This window comes from Melospiza georgiana, chromosome 2 (genome assembly GCF_028018845.1).
Source record: "Melospiza georgiana isolate bMelGeo1 chromosome 2, bMelGeo1.pri, whole genome shotgun sequence".
NCBI classification, from domain to species: Eukaryota; Metazoa; Chordata; class Aves; order Passeriformes; family Passerellidae; genus Melospiza; species Melospiza georgiana.
In genome coordinates this window covers 10908162-10931495 of record NC_080431.1, presented here as the reverse complement: position 1 = coordinate 10931495, position 23334 = coordinate 10908162, and the positions used below count along the sequence as shown (strand labels likewise).

Here is a 23334-nt window from a genome sequence, read left to right as displayed (position 1 = left end):
TTTTTACCTGTTACACAAGAGAAACTTCTGGGTTTAGTTCCTATTTAAATATGACCACACATTCTCTATCTCCATCCACTTCCTCCATATTTAAAGAAATACAAAAATATGAAACATTTTATTAAATCCTAGTCCACACATAATACACTATTTTCCACTGTAGAACATACAATACATTAAAGCAGCATCCTGAAGCCAGGCATATCAGTAGCACAAGTAAAAGTAAACAAGTTATTATTTGTTAAAAGTTTAAAAAAGCAATACAGGCCAATCTCCAACTCTTTAATTTAATTTCTGCTTTATATAAGTTGGTTGTTTACCTGCTAATGGCTTGTTCCTCATCTGTTATTCCAGTCTCCCTGAATGCCCTGTTTGATTCCTCCAAACTCAAGGCAATTGCCCTCTGAAGATCATCTTTATCATCTCCAGTGAGATCAATCACATCTGAAAAGCAAAACTATCTTTCTCAAAATTAAAAGTGAAACAGAATGAAAGGTAAGTCTTACTGTAGAGGAGAGAGCCCACATGGATTGCTGAGCACCATTCCAGTCCATCCCTCCTGCACCCTACACTCTTGTGACCACTAACCCTGCCATAACAACTCCCTTCTGCCTCCAAGGCAGACAAAAACCTCAGCAGCTCACTCTTGACATGATGGGCTGTGGTTCTCCTTGCTCCTAATGTTCTTAACTTTCACAAAGCTAAGGGACAAATGTAGGAATACATGTTTTCTGAAAGCCCTCTTAAAGCAATACACTTAAATGCATTATTTCAGCTACTGAGATCAATTGCTGCAAGGAACACATGATGAAGAGGACCTTACTTTAAAAGGATACCTTAATTGAGCATAGTTGATTTTTCCTCCTCATGAAGGAACATGTAACAGTGTTTTCCCAACTCAGCCCCAAATTCTACAAGTATTTTGTACCCTGGTAAGCCAAGTACTTTCACACAGTTTCATAACAAGTGGAACGGTTCCTTACTCAACCTAATTATTTTCTATCCTGTTTGTGCATTCCTTTTCTGAACATATTTAAATTCGATTTCATCTACTGAAAGTATCGCATCTCAGCATGAAAAAAACAAATACTGGAGAGAAAATGAGCATCCATACTTGGATAAATGGGGAATTCTGGATGGACTACTGACTGAAAACAGCTCTACTTCTGCCTTCTTCACCAGCACTTCTACAAAGAATCAAAGACTGACATTCCCCATACACTTCCTTATTTCCTGAGGGCAACAACAACACCCCTGCTCCTAATTCAGGTGGGATCCTACTACACACCACAACACAAATCATGTCCCCATCAGGCACAGCCGAGCTTTTAGAGCAGATAGGGCCTACAGGAATGTCCATCAGCTGCACAAGACCTTCTAAACAACCAAGGTCACTGGTTATCACCATTTCAAGGGTCAGAAGTCTCATTTTCCAAGTCAGACAGAAATAAAGAAATAGTGTAAAAGAGACACTGGTGTGCAATATCAGATTTGCACATGCACATGGAGCACTGACTGGTTTGAGCCTCCCTCTTCCAAGGCAAACTTTACCCAAAGAGCTATGAAAGGGACCTGTCTCCAGCCTGGGGTTTGGCCATTGGAAGTTGAAAGGCTCAGGGAGAAAGATGCAGATTTGAAAGTGGCAATTGCTCACAAAGAGAGACAAAAGGCTTGTCAGCATATTTCTCCTTCCACAGGCAAACCCAATTACTCCAAAGAGCTTGTCTGTCTACATTCTGACTTCGCTCCTGTGTGGGCCACCCACTGTAGAGACTGTAGCTTCCCCTATTCCCCTGGGCTTTCTTTTATGGGATGCTTCTCATTGGATCAGAACAAAACACTAAACTTAGTATACAAAAATTATTGCCATAGTCACACACGAACAGAAAATGGGATGACCTGTCCATGCAAAAAGCTGAAACCAGAAAGAAGTTGTAAAGAAACTTTCCTGTTAACACTAGCATCTTCAAAACCTAGTTTTAAACTCAGTTCTGTTTTCTCCAAATAATGGTTGATCTTCTATTTTATTTAGTGGGCCTTTAAAGGGAGCACTCTTACCTGCAGAGTGTACTGGGCAATCTGTCCTGACCTAGAAGTATGGAAAACCACTATTGGTATAAAAGCAGCACTTTCTATTTTTATTCTTGGGCTTTCTACACTCAGCTCAGATCTTCCAGTGTAACAGAAGGGTACTTCAACTTAGATGCCTGAAATTCTCCTTCAGAAGTACTAAAGCAATTACAACCACCACCAGCAGAAGTCTCTCCCAGAGAAGTTTTGATAAATATGCTGCCATGCTGAGAATAACATAATTTGGGCAAAAATACCACCTCAGCCTGGCTCACATGCAAACCCAGCTCTGTCCTACAGCCTGACAGCAGGAGGAGACCAGAAAAGTTGACAAATGAGAGGATCTCCTCATCACACACACACTGCCTATCCTGTTCTGAAATGTGGTGCTTGTGTTGTATTTTCTGCACATTTACAAGGAGCCACACACAGCTTCCCTGGAACCAAGCTGTATTTCTCAAAGCAGGAATAGTGGTCACAACCCAGCTGCCACACATGCTGATGGACAAGGATGGGATTTCACTTCCTCACAGAGAGGAATGTTTCTTGAGCAAGTCTCTAGTCAGGTAAGAGTGATGACATTTTCACATGACAATAAAAAAGTTAAATTAAGAAGTCAGTTTCTCTATATGGGAGCGATTTTCTAGAAAAGAAATTGATGTAGATGAAAATGAAGTATTTAACAAAAACTCCCCCACTATACAAAAATCTATCTGGATCAACTCTAACTCTCGCTTCCATTAAAATATTCAACTTCTTTGCAACTCCTTAGCTCTCTAATTTTTATTAATCTACGTCAGCACCTTAAGTCTTTAGAAGTTTATTACCTTTCATATTACCAGAAGTTACATAATTTTAACATTAAAACCCCAAATCTTTTACTTCCATTTGCTTCCCATAAGCAGATGAGCCAAAACAGTTTGTTTTGACATGCAAGGGTTTTGGAGCAGACACTACAGGATTCTCTTTAGAAATGTTCTAGCCATACATTGCATGAAAAAAGACAACAGAGTGAAGACTCACTCATAGATATTACCACTACATGTGAGTGGTGCAATCAGTCCAAGTCACAGAGGGCTTATCCAGCATAATTTATGTCACAAATTACATTTATTAATATCAGTTCATCCATGGTAACCTATTTCATGAAAGCTTTTAGTTCAGAGCAAATGTAACAAAAATGGTTTTGACATTTAAGCTAATGTCTTTACAGCTCACACAGTAACTCATTAAGCTGCAACACCTCACATACAACTTGAATCCTAAATGACAAGATATTAAAGAAGACTTCAACAGAAGTTACGAAAGAAGGGTAAGTCTGAGACTAAACTCTTTGTTCTAAAAACAGAACAAAAATATATATATATATTACCTTGTCTCCACATTTTGCATTTCTTTCAGATGGTTATACATTATACAAATTACATATAATACATGAAATTAATATAGTTTTCCTTTTTTCTCATTTTTATTTTAAAATATCTTCATGTTTTAGAAATTCCTGCATGGGGATGTTAATGTTGCAGCTATGAGTACTAGAACTCATTCATGAAACTGAGCTGCTGAAGTTTCCTATCTGACCAAAGATTACTGGCTTAAGTATGAGTTTGAAGAAAAACAAAAGATATGACTGTTACTCTAAGATTTTATAAGACACACAACTTTTTTTCCGTGATAGGATGAAGGATGCATTTCATAAAGGTGTGGGACTAATGCCTCTTGTCCAGATTTAGTGACTTTAACTTACACATGCCAGCTTTGTAATACTCCTCTCATTTAGCTCACAGAACACTTCAGTTCTCACTGGCTCATCCTTGTAAAGGTACTTATTACTTTAATGTCAAATAGCCTTAGAAAATGCAAATATTCTTAACCAGGCCATGACTAGGAAATAAAGTTTGCTTATGAGAAAATTCTCCACAAGTGAAGAAACTTCTCATCAACAGTCTGGCTTACTGCAATGTGTGTTTATTCAAAGAAAACTAACATTCATAATCAATCATCTGTTTTACTAAGATCTGTTTTCTTGGTTTACAACATTATTATTATATAATAATGTGTCGTCCTGATAGATAAGATTCAGAGGGTTTGACATTGTTTGTAATTCTACAAAACAATTTTAGGTTGTATATTAAAATTTGGGCAAATACTACTGCATGTATAATAAATGCACACAATATATCTATCCCCATAGATCTTCCTTTAAAAAGAAAAATTATCTCTTTACTTAGGAAATTTCTATCATCATTTAAATAAAGGGTTCTTACTTGGTTATTGCCCAGGTCATTAAAATAATTATTGTGTTGTTGACTTAGTACTTATATGAGGAGGAGGCAGAGAGTAGGAACTTCAAACTTAAGTAGGCTGGGAAACTCAGCATGAGAGACAGATCAGAAGTAGCAATTGAACTCAGGGATAAGCAATAAACATCCACAGTGATGCAACAGCTGGAACAGGGAGGAAAATGAAGGGGCAGCCTTGATGGGTTCAACAGAGCAGTGCCAAGAATGAAAATTCAGCAGCAATATTCCAATTTCAACACATAAACAATACAGAAGTTTCTTAAATGGAGTTGAGACTACATCTGGTTTATTTATTACAAGCAGAGTTAAGCAAGATCCTACATACTGCCACCTATTCTGTGAAGTTAAATTCATAGTGGTCTCAGGCTCCTAAGGTGAAGATTTAAAGGAATTTATGCAGCTGAATATGCCAATTTTGGTTAAAACTGGATGTGGGGAGAGCCCCCAGCACCCCTGCAGCAATTCAGCCAACTCAAACCACTGTACTGGTGCAAGAGCTTGTAAATATTGGCCACCACTATCCCACAGCTTCCTCATCTCAGCTGTATTTACAACACCCTGCAATTATAACACCTTAAACTGAAGGCTCCCACACTGAAGGGAAAGGAGAGAGGCAATCATGACACAAAGCAACAAGTTAATCTGTAGGATGAAAAGAGGACCTCAAGGTACAGGACTCCTGACATTTGAAGCGGGGACCTTGACATACCAAGCTGGCAAAACTCCCAGGAACCTGGATGGAGATGACACAAATAACCCTTGAAGTAGAAGGAAATGTCATGAAGACACATAGAGATGGCTGAGTTAGGCAAGGTGACAGAAGAAGCCACTGTCAAATTCTACTGACAGAAACAATAAATGAGCAGCTAGAGAATGAGGACTGACTAGGACTTGTGCCAAGAAGGATCCAGGAGCTACAGCCGACTCATGCTCAATCTGCAATTCACATCATCACAGCACTGAAGAAAATAGGAAGTGTTACACTTCTGTCAGAGTACTACGTGGATATTTATAGAGATTCACCTATTTTTCTGAAGAACTAAGCTGATGTCTTCATTATAGTTCTGAGTGCCACAGCTCAGGAAAAAAGCATACTAAAGAAGGTGTAGATGAGAAGAAAAGAAATTACAATAGGTATAGGAAATGCATCCAACCTCTTGAAAGGAATTTAGGCTGTTTCATTTAGATCTGAGAGAAGTCTTTTGATACATTGTCTTCACATGCAACACATCATCTGAGACAAAAGGAATGAAGTGTGCTATAATTTCCACAGGGGCACACTGGAGTAAAGGACTTAACCTGAAGCAAAAGGGATTTTGGCAAGACACTAGGAGTCTAAAAGGAGGGGCAGTGAAGCTCCAAAAGAAATTACCCTATAAACTTTTCAGAGTCTCTAGAATGGAACAGTAAGAAATGTTTTATAAACACCACTTCAGAAGGATGTAGGTACCATTGAGCCTAAACTCCACCTGACTGGAAAGGGCTGAGTGACTTTTGAGATATATGCAAAGGCCCAAAGTACGAACAGGAGGATATAAAAAGCCAGAAGCCATGAAGTCTACAATCCTCAAATTGCTGTGTGTGGCATTTCATAGTTACACTGTAATATGCCCTTATAAAAGGGCTTGAAATCTTTTGTTTTGGCTGTGGAATGTGCAATTGCAAAGACTAATAACTCGGTTTTAATGAAAAATAACTGTTTTCAAAAGAAGGGAAGGAGAGAATTTGTCTTGACAGCTGTTTCATTGGAACACAACACAACTTCCAAAATACATCTTTTCACTCTGTTCCTTCCTTTAATCCTGGGTTCTTCAAGTTCCTTCAATAATAAGAAGAAAATTGATACATTCTTAGCAATCCAACAGTTCTGCTGTGCAGCCACAGATGAAAATACACAAAATTACTTCAAATGGGAATAAAAAGTTTTCTAGAGAAATAAAGTGAAAATATTTGGAAGTACTACTAAACTTCTTTTGTTTTTCTTTAAGAACAATGCCAAGGATTTCCTCTACCAAGTGAAACATTGAAATTACCTTGGACTAAAAAGTGTGCATCCATACATTGAAAACCTAATGCTTGAGCACTTTCTCTTCACAGAGTGCAAGAAGGGACAGAAAGTCAAAATGTTAAAACAGCCTTTGCAAAAGGATCAGATTAAGTTTGCATCACTGTTGATGTGAAAATACTACATTTGCAGGTGCTTGCACATGCCATTTTGAACAGACAAAAAAGCAAGCATCATGAGTAACACTGGTTGTGCAAGTCCATCTTTGTTTAACAGATGGAGCAGGTTTAATGAAAACCTATTATTTTTTTGCATCTGCACTTGGTAATAAGACAAACCAGGTTTCCTTACACCTCCTACCATCTTGGCTGCAACTCTCAAACCAGTTATGAGCATGGTCACTTTTGGAAGAGCCAGGGAACAATTCTGGCTGTTATGGTACACAGTAACATTTTCATTTTACCCCTTTAAGTAACCACATCAAAGAAATGCAGTCAGTCAAGCTGACATCTGATACATCTTTATGCAAGTAATACATTCAACAGCCTTTGTAAATGGCTGGAGGTTTTCTGTGGCAGAAAAGACAGCTCTAGTATTTATCTGTGACTTTCTCCTTCCCAGTTTGATGCTTTAACTGGGCAGGACCACAAAGCTCGGTGAGTCTTAACATCCCCAGTTCCAAACACACAGAGGTAGTTAAGCAGTAAGGAACGGTAAGGGTGAGTTTTAATAAATTAATGTAATTATACCTATGTAGGATAATAAAGGGAATCAAATTTGAGAGACAAGATGCTGTCATTAACTCAGCATAGCCACTGAGAACTGCTAACACGTGTTCTTTTGCAGAAGGGAGCAGTGATGGTCAAAGCCATCTGCTGAGGATTTCCCATCCTGTATCCTTTCACACCCCCTTACAAGACAGTGTTTACTAACACAGGGCCCTAAGGCTTGGCCTTTTTGGTGCACTGCATTTTTTAAATCTAGAATCCAAACAATTACAGGCAAGCACATTACAAGGAAAGGTTTCTTCCAGAAGCATTCACTACAGATCACTACAGGAGCTTGGGGGGCACTCCATGGCCACACTGGTTTTGACTTTTGTTCTGCTGTAGGTGTTCAGTTCTTGCCCTTTAAGTCCTCCAACATGATAAAAAGTTCACCAAGATGCCTTTATCTCAAAGTGCTTTCAGTCTAACTAAAACAGCAAAGACTGGCTAAGGGCTCTCATCTTTGTTGCCAGTGAGGACCTGACCAGACATTAAAGATGTTAAAAAAAATTTCAAAACCTGCTTTTCCCACAGCAGTTGGTGTTTCTTGATCACTGACTTGTCATGCTGTATAACTGTAAGGAATCTGCCTTCAATCCTCCAGAGAAGAGAAGAGAATCCTGAAATTCACCTTGGAATGTACAACTCATGACCTACCCTTCTCAATCTGACCATCTGCCATGGGTAATGTGGGCTCTTGCAGATTTGATCCATATCCCTTGTCACCTAATTTCTTCAGTAAGGTTGTACAGCACACTAAGTGACAGCAAAATTAAATACTTCTATTAATGGGATTGCTATTAAATCTAATTAAACACAGACTTCAAGAGAATCCAGCTTACTATTTCACTGCCATAGTAGGTTATCAGTACTAGAAACTATGACACAGTGCTGACTTTGTTCTTCATAGACTTCATTCCCTCAATGGCAATTTTCTGACACTGAAAATTAAACACATGGGGAAGGTTGTGTGTGTTTTCTGTCCAAAGGAGTGAAAAGAAAAAATACACAAAAAACCCCAAGCCACCCACCACAACTACTGCACGGCTAACACAACTACCTATAAGGCACTCAGGACATTTTATATAGGGTTGCTAATAAGACCAAGGATTTAAATGCAGTTTTCAGATTGGACATGCTGAGAATAAATTCATCTCCAATTAAATAAAAATATTTTAAAAGTTCATGCCAAGGTTCTACAGACAAAAGATAATTATACAATTGATAAGGAAATCATCTAACTAAACTTCTTTACATTGAAGCCACCATGAGCAAAACAAAGGAGGAAAAAAAAAACCTACTGCAGGAGACACTACATAATCCTACTTGTTTAATAAAATGTACATAGATGTACTAGATATATGGCCATAGAACTGGTATGTAATTAAAATATTCTCCACCTGCACTGGAAATGGTGTAAAGTAACTATACCATGAAGAAACTCAGATTTTACAGATATCAATCCCACTACAAAATTTACTTTGACTTTTACTTCTATGTTATTTCCTATATTTACTTCCAGAACATTTTTATTTTTTTCTCCCCATAAAAATTACTATATACTAAAGCAAAGGATAAGAACCTGCAAGACTTAGAGAAATGCAGGTTCTGGGACCTCCTGTATCAACTAAATGAAATTGTTTAAAATTGGGTATATTTAATGCTAATTTTATATATCAAATACCTACTCTTTTAGTACAAAATTCACACTTAACCTCCCACATCTCGCTTTGGGAAAGTCACTCCTGTCAGGGAGGAGCTACTCTTAACAATATTAAGCTTTAACATATCAAGACAAACAATGACAGACTATTCTCCAATTTTGTTTTGACAGAGGAGTACACAGCTTTTGCCCTAAATTATTTACTGCATGACCCCAAAACAAAACTTATAATATGGGGGAGGAAACAAAAGGTAAAAAAAAAAAGTAAAGCTCAGTTACTCACCCTTTGATCAGTATCATACATATATGTAAAGGTAATGTCTAAAGGTAGTTCAAACAAAAAAAAAAATAAAAAAAAACAAAAACAAACCTCACTGAGATAAGGAGAGAGAGACTACATAATAATCTAAGAATTGATAAGGAAGAATTATCTGCAGATTAATAGTTACATCACAGGATCACAGGCAAGGTTTTATTTCCCATGCCTTTAAACTGAACTTAGGAAAAGAAAAGAAAAGATACCTACTGGTGTCTGCCTGGCTGCCCACGCTGATGTATCTGTCATTGCCAGGAAGGGCTGTTTGGTAGTAAGTGGCCTCCTCTAGCTGGGGAACCTTGGCATTCTTCGCAGTGAGAAAAGCCACAGCCAACTCCAGATTACCATTGCTGTCCTTTAAGCATATTTAAAAAAAAAAAATAAAACAAGTGAGAGTCCTCTCACCCCTTCTTTAATTTTTCCTAAAAGGAAAGGACATGATTAGCAACTTCAAATCAATAGCCATTGTACTGTCAGGTAAAATAATAACTCAAAACCAAAGTCTGCAAACTTGAAATATTCTGCATATTTTGCTATTTTTTAACCAAAATAAGGATAAAACATCTTATAAAGAAATTGTTTTGGTGGCCTTTCACTTATTTCAGGAAAGAAAAAAATACTGTCTTGTAGTGTAGGTCAGCCTCTCAACAAACCAGCACATTCACTGGAGTCAGACTAATTCTTCTGAAAATATACAGTTTCATTTTTAAAGCCACAGATCCCAGCTGTTGAAAAGCAGTTGTGCACATGACTTAGGCTAACAACAACTACCTGGTTTTGTGTAGATAAATATTTTTGATTTAAATTACTAAATCCTCATATACCATAAAAAGTTCTGCTTGAGGGAGAGAAAACATTTTTAAATGTTTATATATTTGTATAAATAAAATATTTATATATTTGCAGACACAGAATACAGAGAGACCTGCCATTTTTTACTTGCCTCAAAGAACTCTTCGGTGCTGTGAAATAAATTACAATGGTTGAAAAAACATTGAAACAATACCAAATTAGTAAAGGTTGGCAAGTTCAAGCAGTTCTTCACTCTACACAGTGAGCAAGGCCTGTGCAAGAGAACACCACCTGGTTCCCCAGGATTTGATCATCTGTAGTAGCACCAATGTATCCCCAAAAAAATCACACAAGGTTAAAGGCAAGTCATAACAGTCCTGTCTTTTCATTTTTGAACACTTAATTAATTTTCAGGTCAGTACCAAAAGAGAACAAGATTTCATGCAAAGTGAACAAGCAATCACTATTAGCTTTCTTTCCCCCACCCTGAAATAAATTCAAGGGGGGAAGGGAAAAGGAAGGAAGTGAAAGAAAGGAAGGAAGAGAGGGACAGAGTAAGAAAGGGTTGGATTTGTGGCTTTCACAGGCAGTTAAGATGCATTCAGGCTCATTCAGCTACAAGTCAGTTATCTTACCTTCAGTGCCTGTTGTAGTACCTGGATGTCATTGATACCAGTGATCTCCCTCAGCTGATTTAAAAATGTTTGCTGGTGCTGAAAAGAAAACAGATCATTGAAATAAGATTAGAGCCAAAAAAACACAAAACAATGTCTTAACAGAGTACACTCCTCCACAAACATTAAAGGCATCTCCATGTGAGGTTCATGCATCACAAAAGGGTAGAACCTACATTACTCAAGTTTGTCTTCGTCTCTGGAATTTGAGCACTTTTTTGGGAGTCCTTAATTCCCAAATGGAATGATTTTGCATTTTGGTGTGTTTGCTTGGTAAGCTTATGCAGCGTGGGTTTAAGAAGCTCATATAAAGCCACAGTTGGCCCATCTAAACAAATAAAACTCCACAGCTTTGGTTTCCAGTGGAAATAGCTGACTGAACACCCACCAAAACCAACTTCTTTAACTCCCAGTTATTCTCAACCCCATTATTTCCTTAACATAAACAATTCCTCATCATTCTAAACACAAAACCTGGAAATGCAACTTTGCTGACCACTGAGGTGTTTTAAGATAAATACCATAAAAACTCCAAACAAAACAAGTTTCTTGATACTGGAACAGAACTTAAGGAATCTGTCCAAACTGCCTTCCTAGACCAGTTGAATCCAACTCTCCCAAATCACACAAGTCAGCACCCATGACTGAGTTTAAAGCAACACTTGGAATTAGAAAAAGAACAAGAGGTTCTGGGTCTCTTAAATATTCACTTCATAAGAATTTTGAGGCTTGGTTTTGTTTTACTTAAATAAAAATCTGGTCCCACCCCAGTTTAGAGCCAACAGATGATTCACTCTGGTCATGCTCAGCTATCCCATCACAGAAGCAAAAAGCAGGCACTAAGCTGGAACAATCTTTGAACTCCTGTAAACCATTAAAAGCATCTTAACCATTAAAATCATGAAAAAACAGAGCATTGACCATTGCTCCATACCAACAAATTCAATTGCTCCTTTGGCAGATGGGAACTGGAGAAAAAATATTTGCAAATGGTTTTTCTTTTTTATTCTTTGCCCACAACATCCTGAACTCAAAACAGTAATTTCGTCTATGAAAGAGAAAATTTTTGTAAAGTACAGGGTTTTGTTCGCATGACAAAAAGCGTATTTCCTATCAGGAACAAATAAACATTCTCCTGCTACTCTCCAAATTCATTTTAAAATAGCAACTATAATTGTCTTGCAGCTTCTTCTAAAAGATTTATTTTTGAGCTGAATTATCTGGAATCAAATATTCAAATACCCTTATTCTTCCTTTATCACTGCTTTGTATAGAGGAGGAAATTAAGATCTGCATGAATGCTGAATTCCCCAGTGAGAAATTAACCTGGCAGGCACTACTTCATGCCCTAATAAGTTGAAATAGAAGGCGTATAGTTCAGGATGTTTATGAATTACATACACAATCTTCCCTTCATTTATGATCCTAAGAGACACTGCTAACAATCCAATTTGCCTCTTTCTTTTTTCTTTTCCTTTTAAAAACCCTTCTGTTGGCATAAGAAAAGTGAAGTGATGCAGGAAAACAAACTCCCACTCTATCCCCATCCCTCACCCCCTCATTTGTTTACTCTGTGCATTTCATAGCACTGTACAAAGCCACGACTTGTTTCCCCTATAAAGTTGCTTTCCTGCCCCTAAGCCTGGCAAGAATCAAAGAAATTAAATAGAGTATTTGGGAAAAATAATTACAACAGCATTAAAATTGGCAGCATCAATTCAAAGGCACGACAGTAAAGTGGACTTCTTTTTCTATTTGCCACCAACACAATGGTGAACAGAACAGAAAATAGTTTCACTGTAAATTATTACAACAACAAGTTATAAGAGATTTCTGTGTCTTCCATAATATATACAACACTTGGAAAGGCTGATTGGAGGATATTCATCGTTCACAGAGACTGGGAAAAGGCAGAAGAGACAGTTTACCAACAAACAATCTCTTAGCAGTTCAAAATATTGGCTGTTAATTTATGAGCACAGCTGTGACTTATAAACTTAGACATCTGTAGTTTCCATCCACATTTCAGCATTCCAGCATAAAAGCTGTGTTTCAAGGCCCCCTTCCCATGGACGCCCACATTTAACAGATCAGAACTTCACCCAGAGATGCTCCTTTCTCATCAAGAGATGATATGATATAAATCTCTTCTAATACATATATCTAAATGTATAAGTATATAAGCATATCTAAGTATACTTTTATATAAGCATATATAAGTATATATAACTATACTTTTTTTAAGGCCAAGAGTTTAAGGTACTCAGCTCCAGAATTTCTTACTGGTAATTAAAAGAACAACATGGAGAATCCATAAGCACCACTGTTAGAAGTGACAGGAATTAAAAGGAAAATTAACAGTTCTCTTGAACACCTTAAATGGAGCTTTGGGGCATTTGTCTGGTTTAGACATTACTGTTTCTTCAGCTAAATGTGTACAAGTTGCCACTAATTTCTAATTGACTTACTTCAAATTATGCAGAAGATAAATAATGGACACATTCCTTTTCTAGGAGTATTGTAATCGACATTATTTCTACCTGATCAACATGTTCTTTTAATACTTGCTAATAGACTAACAGATCTTCAGAAACAATTGTGAAACTGCATAAGGCAGCTAAAATCTCCAACTGGTGGCCTTCTCTTCCATAAATTCACCATCTGCCCTCATCCTCACAGATCTGCTGTAACTGCATCCATCATCTTCACTATATGCACTGACCTTTTTTGTATAACTGGATGTTTAACTTGCCATTAGTCTTCTTCACTGTTATAATGACAGCATGTTATTACCCATGAAACTGCATTAACACAAGTAATTCTATTTCTTTTCATTACAAGTGGCAGAGCAGGCACTGTCAAACCCTCTCCTCATTCACTATCAGAGGATGAGATTCAATTTTCTTTTTGCTTTTCTTTTCACTTAAGACACCTATGAAACAATTGCAACCACATTCAGAGAGCTTGTATTACTGAATTCCCGATATTACTTTATTTAGTGCATCTGTACCATTTTGCAAAGTCAAAATGGCTGAATTTCATTTGTTTTGAATAATTATTCCTTTAGCTCTGCTTACTGTGGAATACAGAAAACTTATGCTACTAAACTTATGCTACTATTACCCATGAATGAAGCTTAGAGATCAATTTCTAGTGCTAAGCAATTAAGTCTCTTCTGTATGGTAAGAAATATTTAATGCTACAGACAGACTTGTACATATGAAGCAAGCCACCCTCCTTACTCCTATTAATGCTCATTCTGATTACATTTACCCTAAAAGCTCAAGAAGCTCAGGCTAACTTGAGTTGAAGTGACTGTACCATCTATACCCTCAAATGTCTAAAATCACATAGATATATAAAACAATTATAATAATAATTCACTCACAAGCTATAACCAAAAATACCCAAAAGAGCTCATCCTACGCTAAAACAAAGATAAGAAATGAAGAAGGTAGCAGACAAGTATTTAGAAGTGTCTGAAATACCTACACCAATGTATGCTCATGAAATCAGGCCAGTAAGGAAAGTTTCAGATCACAACTACCCATTCTAGCATAAAAAAATTATTGTATCTTTTCAATGCAGCTCTTTCCTGATTCCCTATTTTTTCCAGCCTTGCTGGAAAAATTATGAATTATAACTCACTGTACTTTAATTCAGTTTAATAAGCAGCCTCTCTTTTCAAATGGACATACAAACCAGGTCCATTCTTTCCACTTCAGTTCTTTCAGGTTTGCCTGTACCCACTTCTGTTTGCTATCCTACCCTCAAATTTACATGACTGATTCCAGATCTTGTCTCTAGCAGAGATCCTCCAGTTTAGTGAGCCAAAGCTTCAGGAATATCTGCAGTGCCAGGATGTACGTGCACATATGTCACACACATACATGAATTCTCCACAAAGCCTGAACAGCATTTGTCTCAACCCTAAAAAGCGCCCAGGACCTGATCTGGGACACCAGCCTGTGCTGGTACAGCTGCTGCAGGGTGCCCCAAATCCTTGGCCACACAAAGGAGATGGTATGGCTGCCCTGGATCCAGCTGTTCACACCCCCCAGTCCCACCACATCCAGCAGCAGTCTGCTCCCTGGGTCTTTCATGCACAAGCTATTCCCAGCCTTTCCCCTTCCTTTGGCTCCCTGAGGTATGTAGGCACTGTATCTTCAGGCTTTCAGCTCTTGGAAGATTTTAACTAACAGGAAATTCCCCCATTTTCCTGGATGGAAGCCAAATTTGTGTATTAGGAATGCATGCCCTTATTTCCAAGTCTCTCCTTGTTCAGCCATCTCTGCCTTGCTCTCAGGAAATGCCCAATTAAGATTATCTGGTTTATAACCTCACACAATAGCATATTCAGTAGCTGTGCCAGCACCAGTGAAGCAGAAAAGGATCTGCACTGCTATCAGCTTAGGGAGATACTGTACTCAAATTAATTCCACGACAGTACTGTAAACTCTGATAACTTCCTACAACCAAAGCAAAAAGCTAAATTACATAAATGTTTTTTTATTAACAAGGCAAATCTCATAAACTGACTAATACTGAATTACAGTAAAGATAAATTTGGGGGGGAAATTAGCCACCTTTTGATCTGTTTATTTTCTCCTCTCTGCAGCTGAAGAGGCACATGTAAACTTCAGCTTTATTCATGGCAACATCCAAATATTTGCATTTGCAGCACAACCACTTCAAAACTCAGAAGATAAAACAACCCTTTTCCATTTTCAAGCACAGATAAAGTTGTATGTTCAGGAATGAATGCGATGATCCAACCATTAGGAGGAGAAAACAGGATCTGTGGCCTCACTACACAGTTCACATTTCAATTATGGACTACATAATGAAAATGCACTAGGGGCACCAAGCTGATTAGAAGCATGGAACACTTCTCCTGTGGGGAAAGGCTAAGAGAATTGGGATTGTTCAACCTCAGACAGAGATGGCTTAGGGGTAACTTGCAGCCTTTCACCACATGACAGGAGCCTACAAGAAAAATGGAGATTATTTACAAGAGCCTGGAGCAACAGGACAAGGGGCAATGGCTTCAGACTGACACAGAGGGCATTTAGATTGTATCATCAGGAAAAACATCTTTACTGTGAAGGTACTGAGGCACTGGAATAGGTTTTCCTGGAAGGTTGTGGGTGCCCCATCCCCAGAAGTGTTCAAGGCCAGGCTGCTGGATGGGGTTCTGCACACCCTGCTCTAGTGCAAGGTGCTGCTGCTCATGGCAGGGAGGTTGGAGACAGATCATCTTTAAGGTGCCTTCCAGCCCCAGCCATGATTCTGATTCCTGAGGGATAAATACTTTTATTAGAGACAAAAAGAAAGAAAGAAGAAAATGCAGATGCTGAGAATGGCATTTTGACTCAGGTCCTCCACACACATCCCATTTTCTTTACTTTCTAGTGCAACACTGATTTATAAGACCTATTTATTGGAGGAAAACTCAAATGACACTGCACAAATATTTTATATTAAAGACAATTCTAACGAAGCCTGAGCTGCAGAGGACCTGCTAATGGCATTGCTTGCAGACAAGTAGCTAATAAGCTGGTTTCCTCATATGATGCTGCTGTAATGAGAAGAACACTGAGAGCTTAGAGGAATGTAATCCTCCATAAAGAAGCTTTAAGTTTCTGCTACAAACAAACAAACAAACAAACAGAAACAGTTTAACATACAAAGGACAAGCATGCTAAAGACCCTCAATTACTACTGTGAATATAATTTTCTGCCACATTAATAATTTCTCCCAGGAATAGTTAAAAGGCCCACAGACACTGCTGTACATTACAGCTTCCAGCACCACAGATACATCAACCATTTCCTAAATATGCTGTTGGTCAAGTTCCAAATAGGCAAATAAAAACTAACTCCTTCCATGAAACTATTGAGCTGAAACACAGGAAAAAACATGCAGTCAGCTCCAGAAGGCTTTGCTTTTCCCAGCTCTCTCAAGATTTTTCTCCATGTATGTGCAGAATAAAAGTATTTATAAAAGTATATAAAGTAGAAAGCGGTTAAATGTATACTTTTTTATTTTAAGCACTATTTTACTAATGCAAAGACCAGGTTAAATCTCTGCACCAGCTTTAAGGTGCTCCTTAAAAGTACAACAGAATGAGGTCCCCTTGCCCAGCATCTGCTATCTGGGCTTCCTTTTGTTAAGACATGAAAAGAGAAACATCTTACATGACATTGTATCCTCTAAGAAAGTAGGTAAAGATATATTTTTACACACACTGTAATGCCAAATGCACCTCAGCTTTGGTTCAGACAAAAATCACCTGTGGAGAGCAAAGGACATGCATAAAGACAGCAGATTTTCAGTCTGGGACTGCTCTGCACAGACTGCCAAAATCAGGCTATTACAGCAGCAGCTTGTACAAAGTGCAACTGGACTGAGAGCAAAACTTACTTCAAGGAGCAAAAGGACACAGTGTATGGCAGGAACTTTCAGCCAACCACAGACTAGCCCAAATAAAACTTGCAGGGGGAAAAGGCTTGAGTGCACTACTTAGGTGTGTACACTCTTCTCACAAAAATTTAATTAAGGACTCTACTTAATCATAGCTTTATGTAACCTATATTGATCCTAGACAACACACAGAAAATCCTCACCAAATTTCCATGCTTTTCATGCTTAATTAGTAACTTTTCAATGAATTTCAAAGTCTGATATTAAGGTTTCTACTCAACGTGAGATCGTGCATTCATATAAACACTCACAATTCTAAGCCTCATATGTGGCCAAAAAGAAAAATCTTTTTCACTCTCAGCATGTACATTTGTCCTTATTCAAACTGATAAAGATTTCGAGATCATATTTTAAGGAGAGGCTTGAGGAGTTTGGTTTGTACTCTCTGACACTAAATATAAGGCAAAACCCACCTCTGACAGTTATTTACATAAAACCACCCAGAAGTTATGAGCCAAATAATCACCTGCATGGGGAATACTCTCACAATGAGCAGGAAAACCACCTGCTCAGTTCACAGGGGAAAATTTTAAAATTAGTCTATGAACTGATTTATGATCAATGTTGCTTGATCATAAATGTTTTGAGTTATTACTGACAGCTAGCCCTAAATGAATCTCAGTGACAGGATGCCAATCAAGAAAGGATAGCAACCTTAGTACTTACTGAAAACAAAAAGGTGTCAGAAATGGAAAATTACCAAGATTTTTGAGGTCTTTTTGTTTTAAACCATCATGATTTCTCCATACCCTGCTCAGCATAACAGGGAGCTTCCCAAGAGTAATGACAGCAGCTCTGAAATTAATTAACTACACTAAAACCAATGAGATCTTCAGTTTCACTTAACTAGACACAAGTTAAACTTCAGGTTGTATTCACTGGGACCACCACAGGAAAATCTGCTTCACAAAAATTGCTTTGATTCTTACACACTCCACTAACTGTGACAGTAATTAGCAAAAATCTCTGCTCCAGTTCAATTTTGTTGAGTAATTAGTTACTGGTAGCAGTGGGAGGAGTCTTTTAAAACACCAGCACATTTTAGCTGTAATTTACACATAAATTCAGGAGGATTCCTCCAAGAGCCCACCATGGACAACAGCTGGGCAGTGACACAGTACCAGTGGTTCACAGCCCATCCCAACTCAACACCAAGTGACCTGCCAAAAACATGCACAAGCCATGGCAAACTAAATCCACTGGGGTCAGTCAGAGGCAACATTATACAGATAGAAAGGAGGAGGAGGCTGGAGGATGGCAGATACACAGCAAACTCTGTGTCCATAAATACACAAACAGAACCACAGGGACAGCAGCTGGAAGGGGCTTGTGGGGATCATCAGCACTCTCACATATATGAGGAAAGAAACTCACATATATGAGGAAAGGCTGAGAAAAGAGGGCTATTCAGGCTGAAAAGGGAAGACTTCAAGATGACCCAGTTGTGGCCTACCAGTACCTGAAGGAAGATGGAGAGAGACTCTTTACAAGGGCCTGGAGTGACAGGACAAGGGAGAATGGCTTCAAACTGAGAGGAGGTTTAGATTAATATTAGGAAGAAATTCTTTACTGTCAGGGCAGCGAGGCCCTGGCACAGGTTGCCCAGAGCAGCTGTGACTGCCCCATCCCTGGAAGTGTCCAAGGCCAGACTGGATGGAGCTCTGGGAAACCTGGGATAGTGGAAGGTGTCCCTGCCCATGGCAGGGGGCTGGAACAAAATGAGCTTTGAGGTCTCTTCCAACTTAGATAATTGTGTGATATTTTTCCAGATCCTCCTGGCTACTTTCTGTTCTTAAAGTTTATTTCTTAATTTTTATCTTCAGTTCACATATATTTACCATCATGCATAAACATCCCATTTTACAGTGTCTGGCCAGGCAGCACCACCAAGACTTAAGCTTTCTCCTCACAGGAAAGATTATTGCCTAGGTTATAATTTTACTGTAGCCACTATTAAAAATGTTCAGTCTTGTCTTTCTGGTCTAAAACAACACTTTCATAAGATCCACATTTTTACACTTTGAGATATTTTCCTTTGCATCCCAATCACAGTTTAACCATCACACCACAGACACGCTCCTCTGGTTGATGTTTGATGCTATTCACAGTCCTTTTACAGGCCTAACTTTCAAGTGGAAAAGGCAGTCCCACTAGCCCCTTCAAACACTCAGCATATTCATTTTTCTCCAAACAGACATCATGATAGCCTCACCCTGCTCTGCACAACACCAAAGAGCTCCCAAGGAAACACCAAGCCAGCCCCTCACTGTCACTCTGCTGTTACGACAACAAAGGCTACTATTCCAGGAACAAACAAACCAACTCTGGAAATTCCAAGTATCCTCAGATCAGTGGGATCCCAGGCCCTGCAATACAAACAATAACACTCACAGGGACTGTCAGACCACAAGCTGCTTCCCAGGAGTCAGCTGTTCTTCCCAGGCTGTAGCTCCTGCCAGTGCTGGCCAGCCCAGGCTGGTGTTGCCAGATGCCACTTGTCCCTAGGAGCCAGCACCACCAGATGCCACTCATCCCTAGGAGCCAGCACCAGCACTCATCCAAACCTCTGGCAAGCCAGGCCAGGGTCCCAATAACCCATCAGAGAGTCACTCTCTGCATACGCTGATTTCCTGCCATCTTAGTGAGAGCCAGGGCTGGGACAAGGGAGGGGATAAGACGGAGATTGCATCAATTTCCACCCAGTTCAACTGTTGTGGAGCCTTAAAAGAATGAGTTGTTTCTCTGACATTATTTTAGTCCTGTTTTTATCTAGTGAGAGAAAATGATGGGGGGAAAAGCCTCCTGCAGTCCCCATCCTACTTAGGCACATAGCAGAAAGCTTACATCAATGGAAGATGAATTAAAAATCTCACAGTGACAGAGATGTGGTGCTCCTGGTGTACACTTCTCACAAATGAATATGCACAATCAGACCTGCTCCTGCATGGGCTGAAATGCCATCCACTGTTCTCCACTCCCTGCTTTAGTGTGCACATCCAGAAGGATTTCATTTACTGCAGCTGTTAATGGCACAAAGATCAAAGCTTCCACTTCACCTCAAACAACTCTGCTACATGCCCTAGGTAAGTGATACCAGGAAGATTTCACCATTTTTCCACACAAAATTCAGCATAGTACAGCAGAGAAAACGTAAATAAAATTTAAATTGCACTTTTTCACAGACAGGTCTGTATTACAAAGAGTCAACTGTATTCAGCAGAAGAGACACATTTGGGGAAAGAGTTCAGCTGACTATTTTGAATAGGAAGGGAAAAAACCAACAATCAAACTTAACAGAAAGCCTTTCAATAAATGTCTTCCATTGAATCCAATAAAAAAAAAAATAGTAAAATGATTTCCTACAGAAACAAGCCTTGTAATCACAGAGTGGGCATGTACCCAGGCACGTCTCCCCTCCTACCTCTCCAGCTCAAGGTCACCTCCAGCAACTTGGCCCGGCCTCAGGGATCCCCAAAAGCCTCAGCAGCACCCCCAGGCTTCTTGGGGTGCCAGCCAGCACGTAGCTCCTGATCACACTGCCTGCTCTTGCCCACATCCTGCGCCACAAGAATTTAGAGGAGACAACACAGAGGGCTTGGGAAGAAGAACAGAGGGGAAGCACCTCCACTCCACTGCAGTGAGGTCTGCCAGAGGTGAACTCATCCCACTGCCTCAGCTGGTCACACCTCCCAACTGTTGTGCATTCCAGGACAAAATTACACCAGGAAATTCACACAGCCCTATTTGCAGCATTCAGTAAAATTATCTGATGGTTTATCCTGCCCTCCACTAACCGTCTACAAAGAAATCAAGTGAAGAGACATGTTTTCAGCCTGGGGAGGGGCACGTGGGCATGGACAGACACAAGGCACAACTCTACACAAGAATGAGCCTACAGATAACATTAGGCCACATAAAATCTGGGGCAGGGTTTAACAGGTTGCCTGGAAGGTGACAGGCTTCTGACAGCAGTTCCAGCTTCTGGGGAGAGACAAGACAGCCTTTCCTTGCTGGGTCAAGCACCAGGCAGGCACTGGCACATGCTGTGTCCCTGGGGAAAGGCCACTGCCACACCACAGTGTGAAGGACAGCCAGCAGCTTTCACTTGCATTGGGTAATAACCTCCATGGATGCAGGGAATATTAGAATTGAAATGAACCTCAAACACAACAGAGACACTGCAGTATTCAAAGGTGTGGTGAGATTTATACCAGGGATCAGCATGTAATTTTACTACCTCACAATTAAAGAAATAGTAAATTCAGCATTGAATAAATAAGAAAGAATAAATTCTTTATTACTAAAGAAATAGTAAATTCAGCATTGCACTCCACAGAGGGCAAATGAAATTTTCTAGGCCATTTTCTTTCAGGGAGAAAGAAAGACATTGCTTAAAGTTTGGGGGGCACTTTTTAATGGATCTTATATTAAAGTACACATTTGCTTTACCTCCCACAGAAGCTGAAGGTGCTACATTCAAATACATTTGGACACGGTCTCAAGAAATCTACAACCACCTTGGTTTGTAAGCACTGTTTGCTGTAATTTAGCCCTCCCAGTGTCAGTGGTGTCATATCAAAAATGACTTTCTGCCATCACCACACACCTACCTGAAGCTTCAGAAGCTGACTTGAATAAAAGGGGTACAAAATACCCCCATAAAGAGTTCACATTTTTGGAAAATTACTTGAAACAAAAATTTCAATTCTGTGCTGACTTTTTAGCAGCAGCATTATGCCAATCCATTCTCCATCAAATGACAGAGATGATAAACTCTGACAGTAAAAGCTTCAATCCTTTTCTGTTCAGTTAGGTCACAAAGCACTCAGTACCTTCTTCCCTGGCCTCCAACAACTCGGCAGAGCCTGTGCACTGCACACACCCTCCACTCAGCACCAGCAGGGTGGCACATTTACCAATCACCTTAAAATCAGCCCCAGGAAAAGCTTCAAGGCAACACAGCAACTTAGCAAGAGCTGGAACTGGACAATGAGGAAATCTGTCTGTCTTCACCATCAATAGAGCTTACCCTGTAGACCTGCAGGCTGTACCAGAAAAGCATCCCAGGCAGCTTCAGGTGAGGGGACAATTGTGTGGTCCAGACAGGGCTGTCACAAAAGATATTCTGTGGCTTTCAGCACTAAGTCCCATAAAACACATTCAAGACCAGAGAGAACTTTTAAAAGTTGCCAGTAAGCTGTCAGTTATTTTTTAATTTCCAAACCAGTAATGGGATACAGACAGAGAAGATTTAATTCTAGTACCCCATTAAAAAAATGTTAAAACCTTAGATGCTAGAATTAAATAAAACTTGCAAATTATTACCATCAAATCATTAAAAGATTCTAAAGTAACAAAACCACACAGTAGTGGGAAATTCTCTAAATGAAAAAAAAAAAAAAAAAAAAAAAAAAAAAAACCAACAAAAACCTCAAACAGGTGGGAAATTTCATAAGAGATACAAGCAGAATTTGAATAAAAATACCTGACAGACAGGAAAATAGGTAATAGCAAGAAGGGAAATCCCTGTGCAAACCATTTCTAAAGCTATTTAGCTTGTAAAAAAAAAATCATATTTACAAGTTTAAAAATGTTCTGATATATTTTCCCACAGTTCTATATCAAAACAAAGCAAAAGTTAAAACCTGCAAAGTATAAAACCTGCAAAGTTTCTCAGTCATAACCTAAGATTTCTGGGATATAATATAGTATTCAGTCCTCTAACCAGGCCATTCATAACTATAGAGTGTAAAGTTTTAGGGGGAAGAAAGATAAGTACTTTTGCAACAACTGTGGTTCCAGAAGAAATTTCTGTTTCAAAGTAACTAACTTTCAGAAGAACAAAACAAAACCAAAACCAAAAGGGAAGTGGAGTAGGAGTCTGTTCCTGCCACCTCCTCTTCTGAAGAGGACGAAGAACATCATGTGCCAATGCACACCCAGTCTTTTCCAGATGCTTACTTTAAAGCACTCTCATAGCACACATCTGAATGCAAATTAATATTATTTTCAACCTCCATGTGACACTCTTCTTTTTTTTCCAGCTTAAACCCAGTAGAAACACAGCTAAATTCAACTTTTCAAAGTGGCTTTATGTTTTAATGGAAATTTGAAAATCAGAAAGTGTAATTTTTGGTTTGCAAATAGGATAGAAATTTCAAGCACAGGTATCTGACTTTCCTTGGAGTCACACAGTTATCACATAAACCATGTGTGACCTCAAGCCTACCATTTACTATTCAACAAAAGTAAAAACTGGC

At 39.0% G+C, this 23334-nt stretch overlaps 1 protein-coding gene across 2 annotated transcripts in view; it reads right to left on the bottom strand.

Moving 5' to 3' along the window:
• Positions 1 to 23334, bottom strand: part of USP25 (ubiquitin specific peptidase 25) — an 88616-nt gene that overhangs the window by 56767 nt on the left and 8515 nt on the right. For both annotated transcript variants that reach the window (XM_058045337.1, XM_058045336.1), the window contains exons 2-4: positions 10552 to 10629; positions 9335 to 9479; positions 321 to 444 (exon numbers count right to left, since the gene is read on the bottom strand). In XM_058045337.1, the coding sequence (XP_057901320.1) occupies positions 321 to 444; positions 9335 to 9479; positions 10552 to 10629 (347 nt within the window). The remainder of the gene's footprint in view (positions 1 to 320; positions 445 to 9334; positions 9480 to 10551; positions 10630 to 23334) is intronic.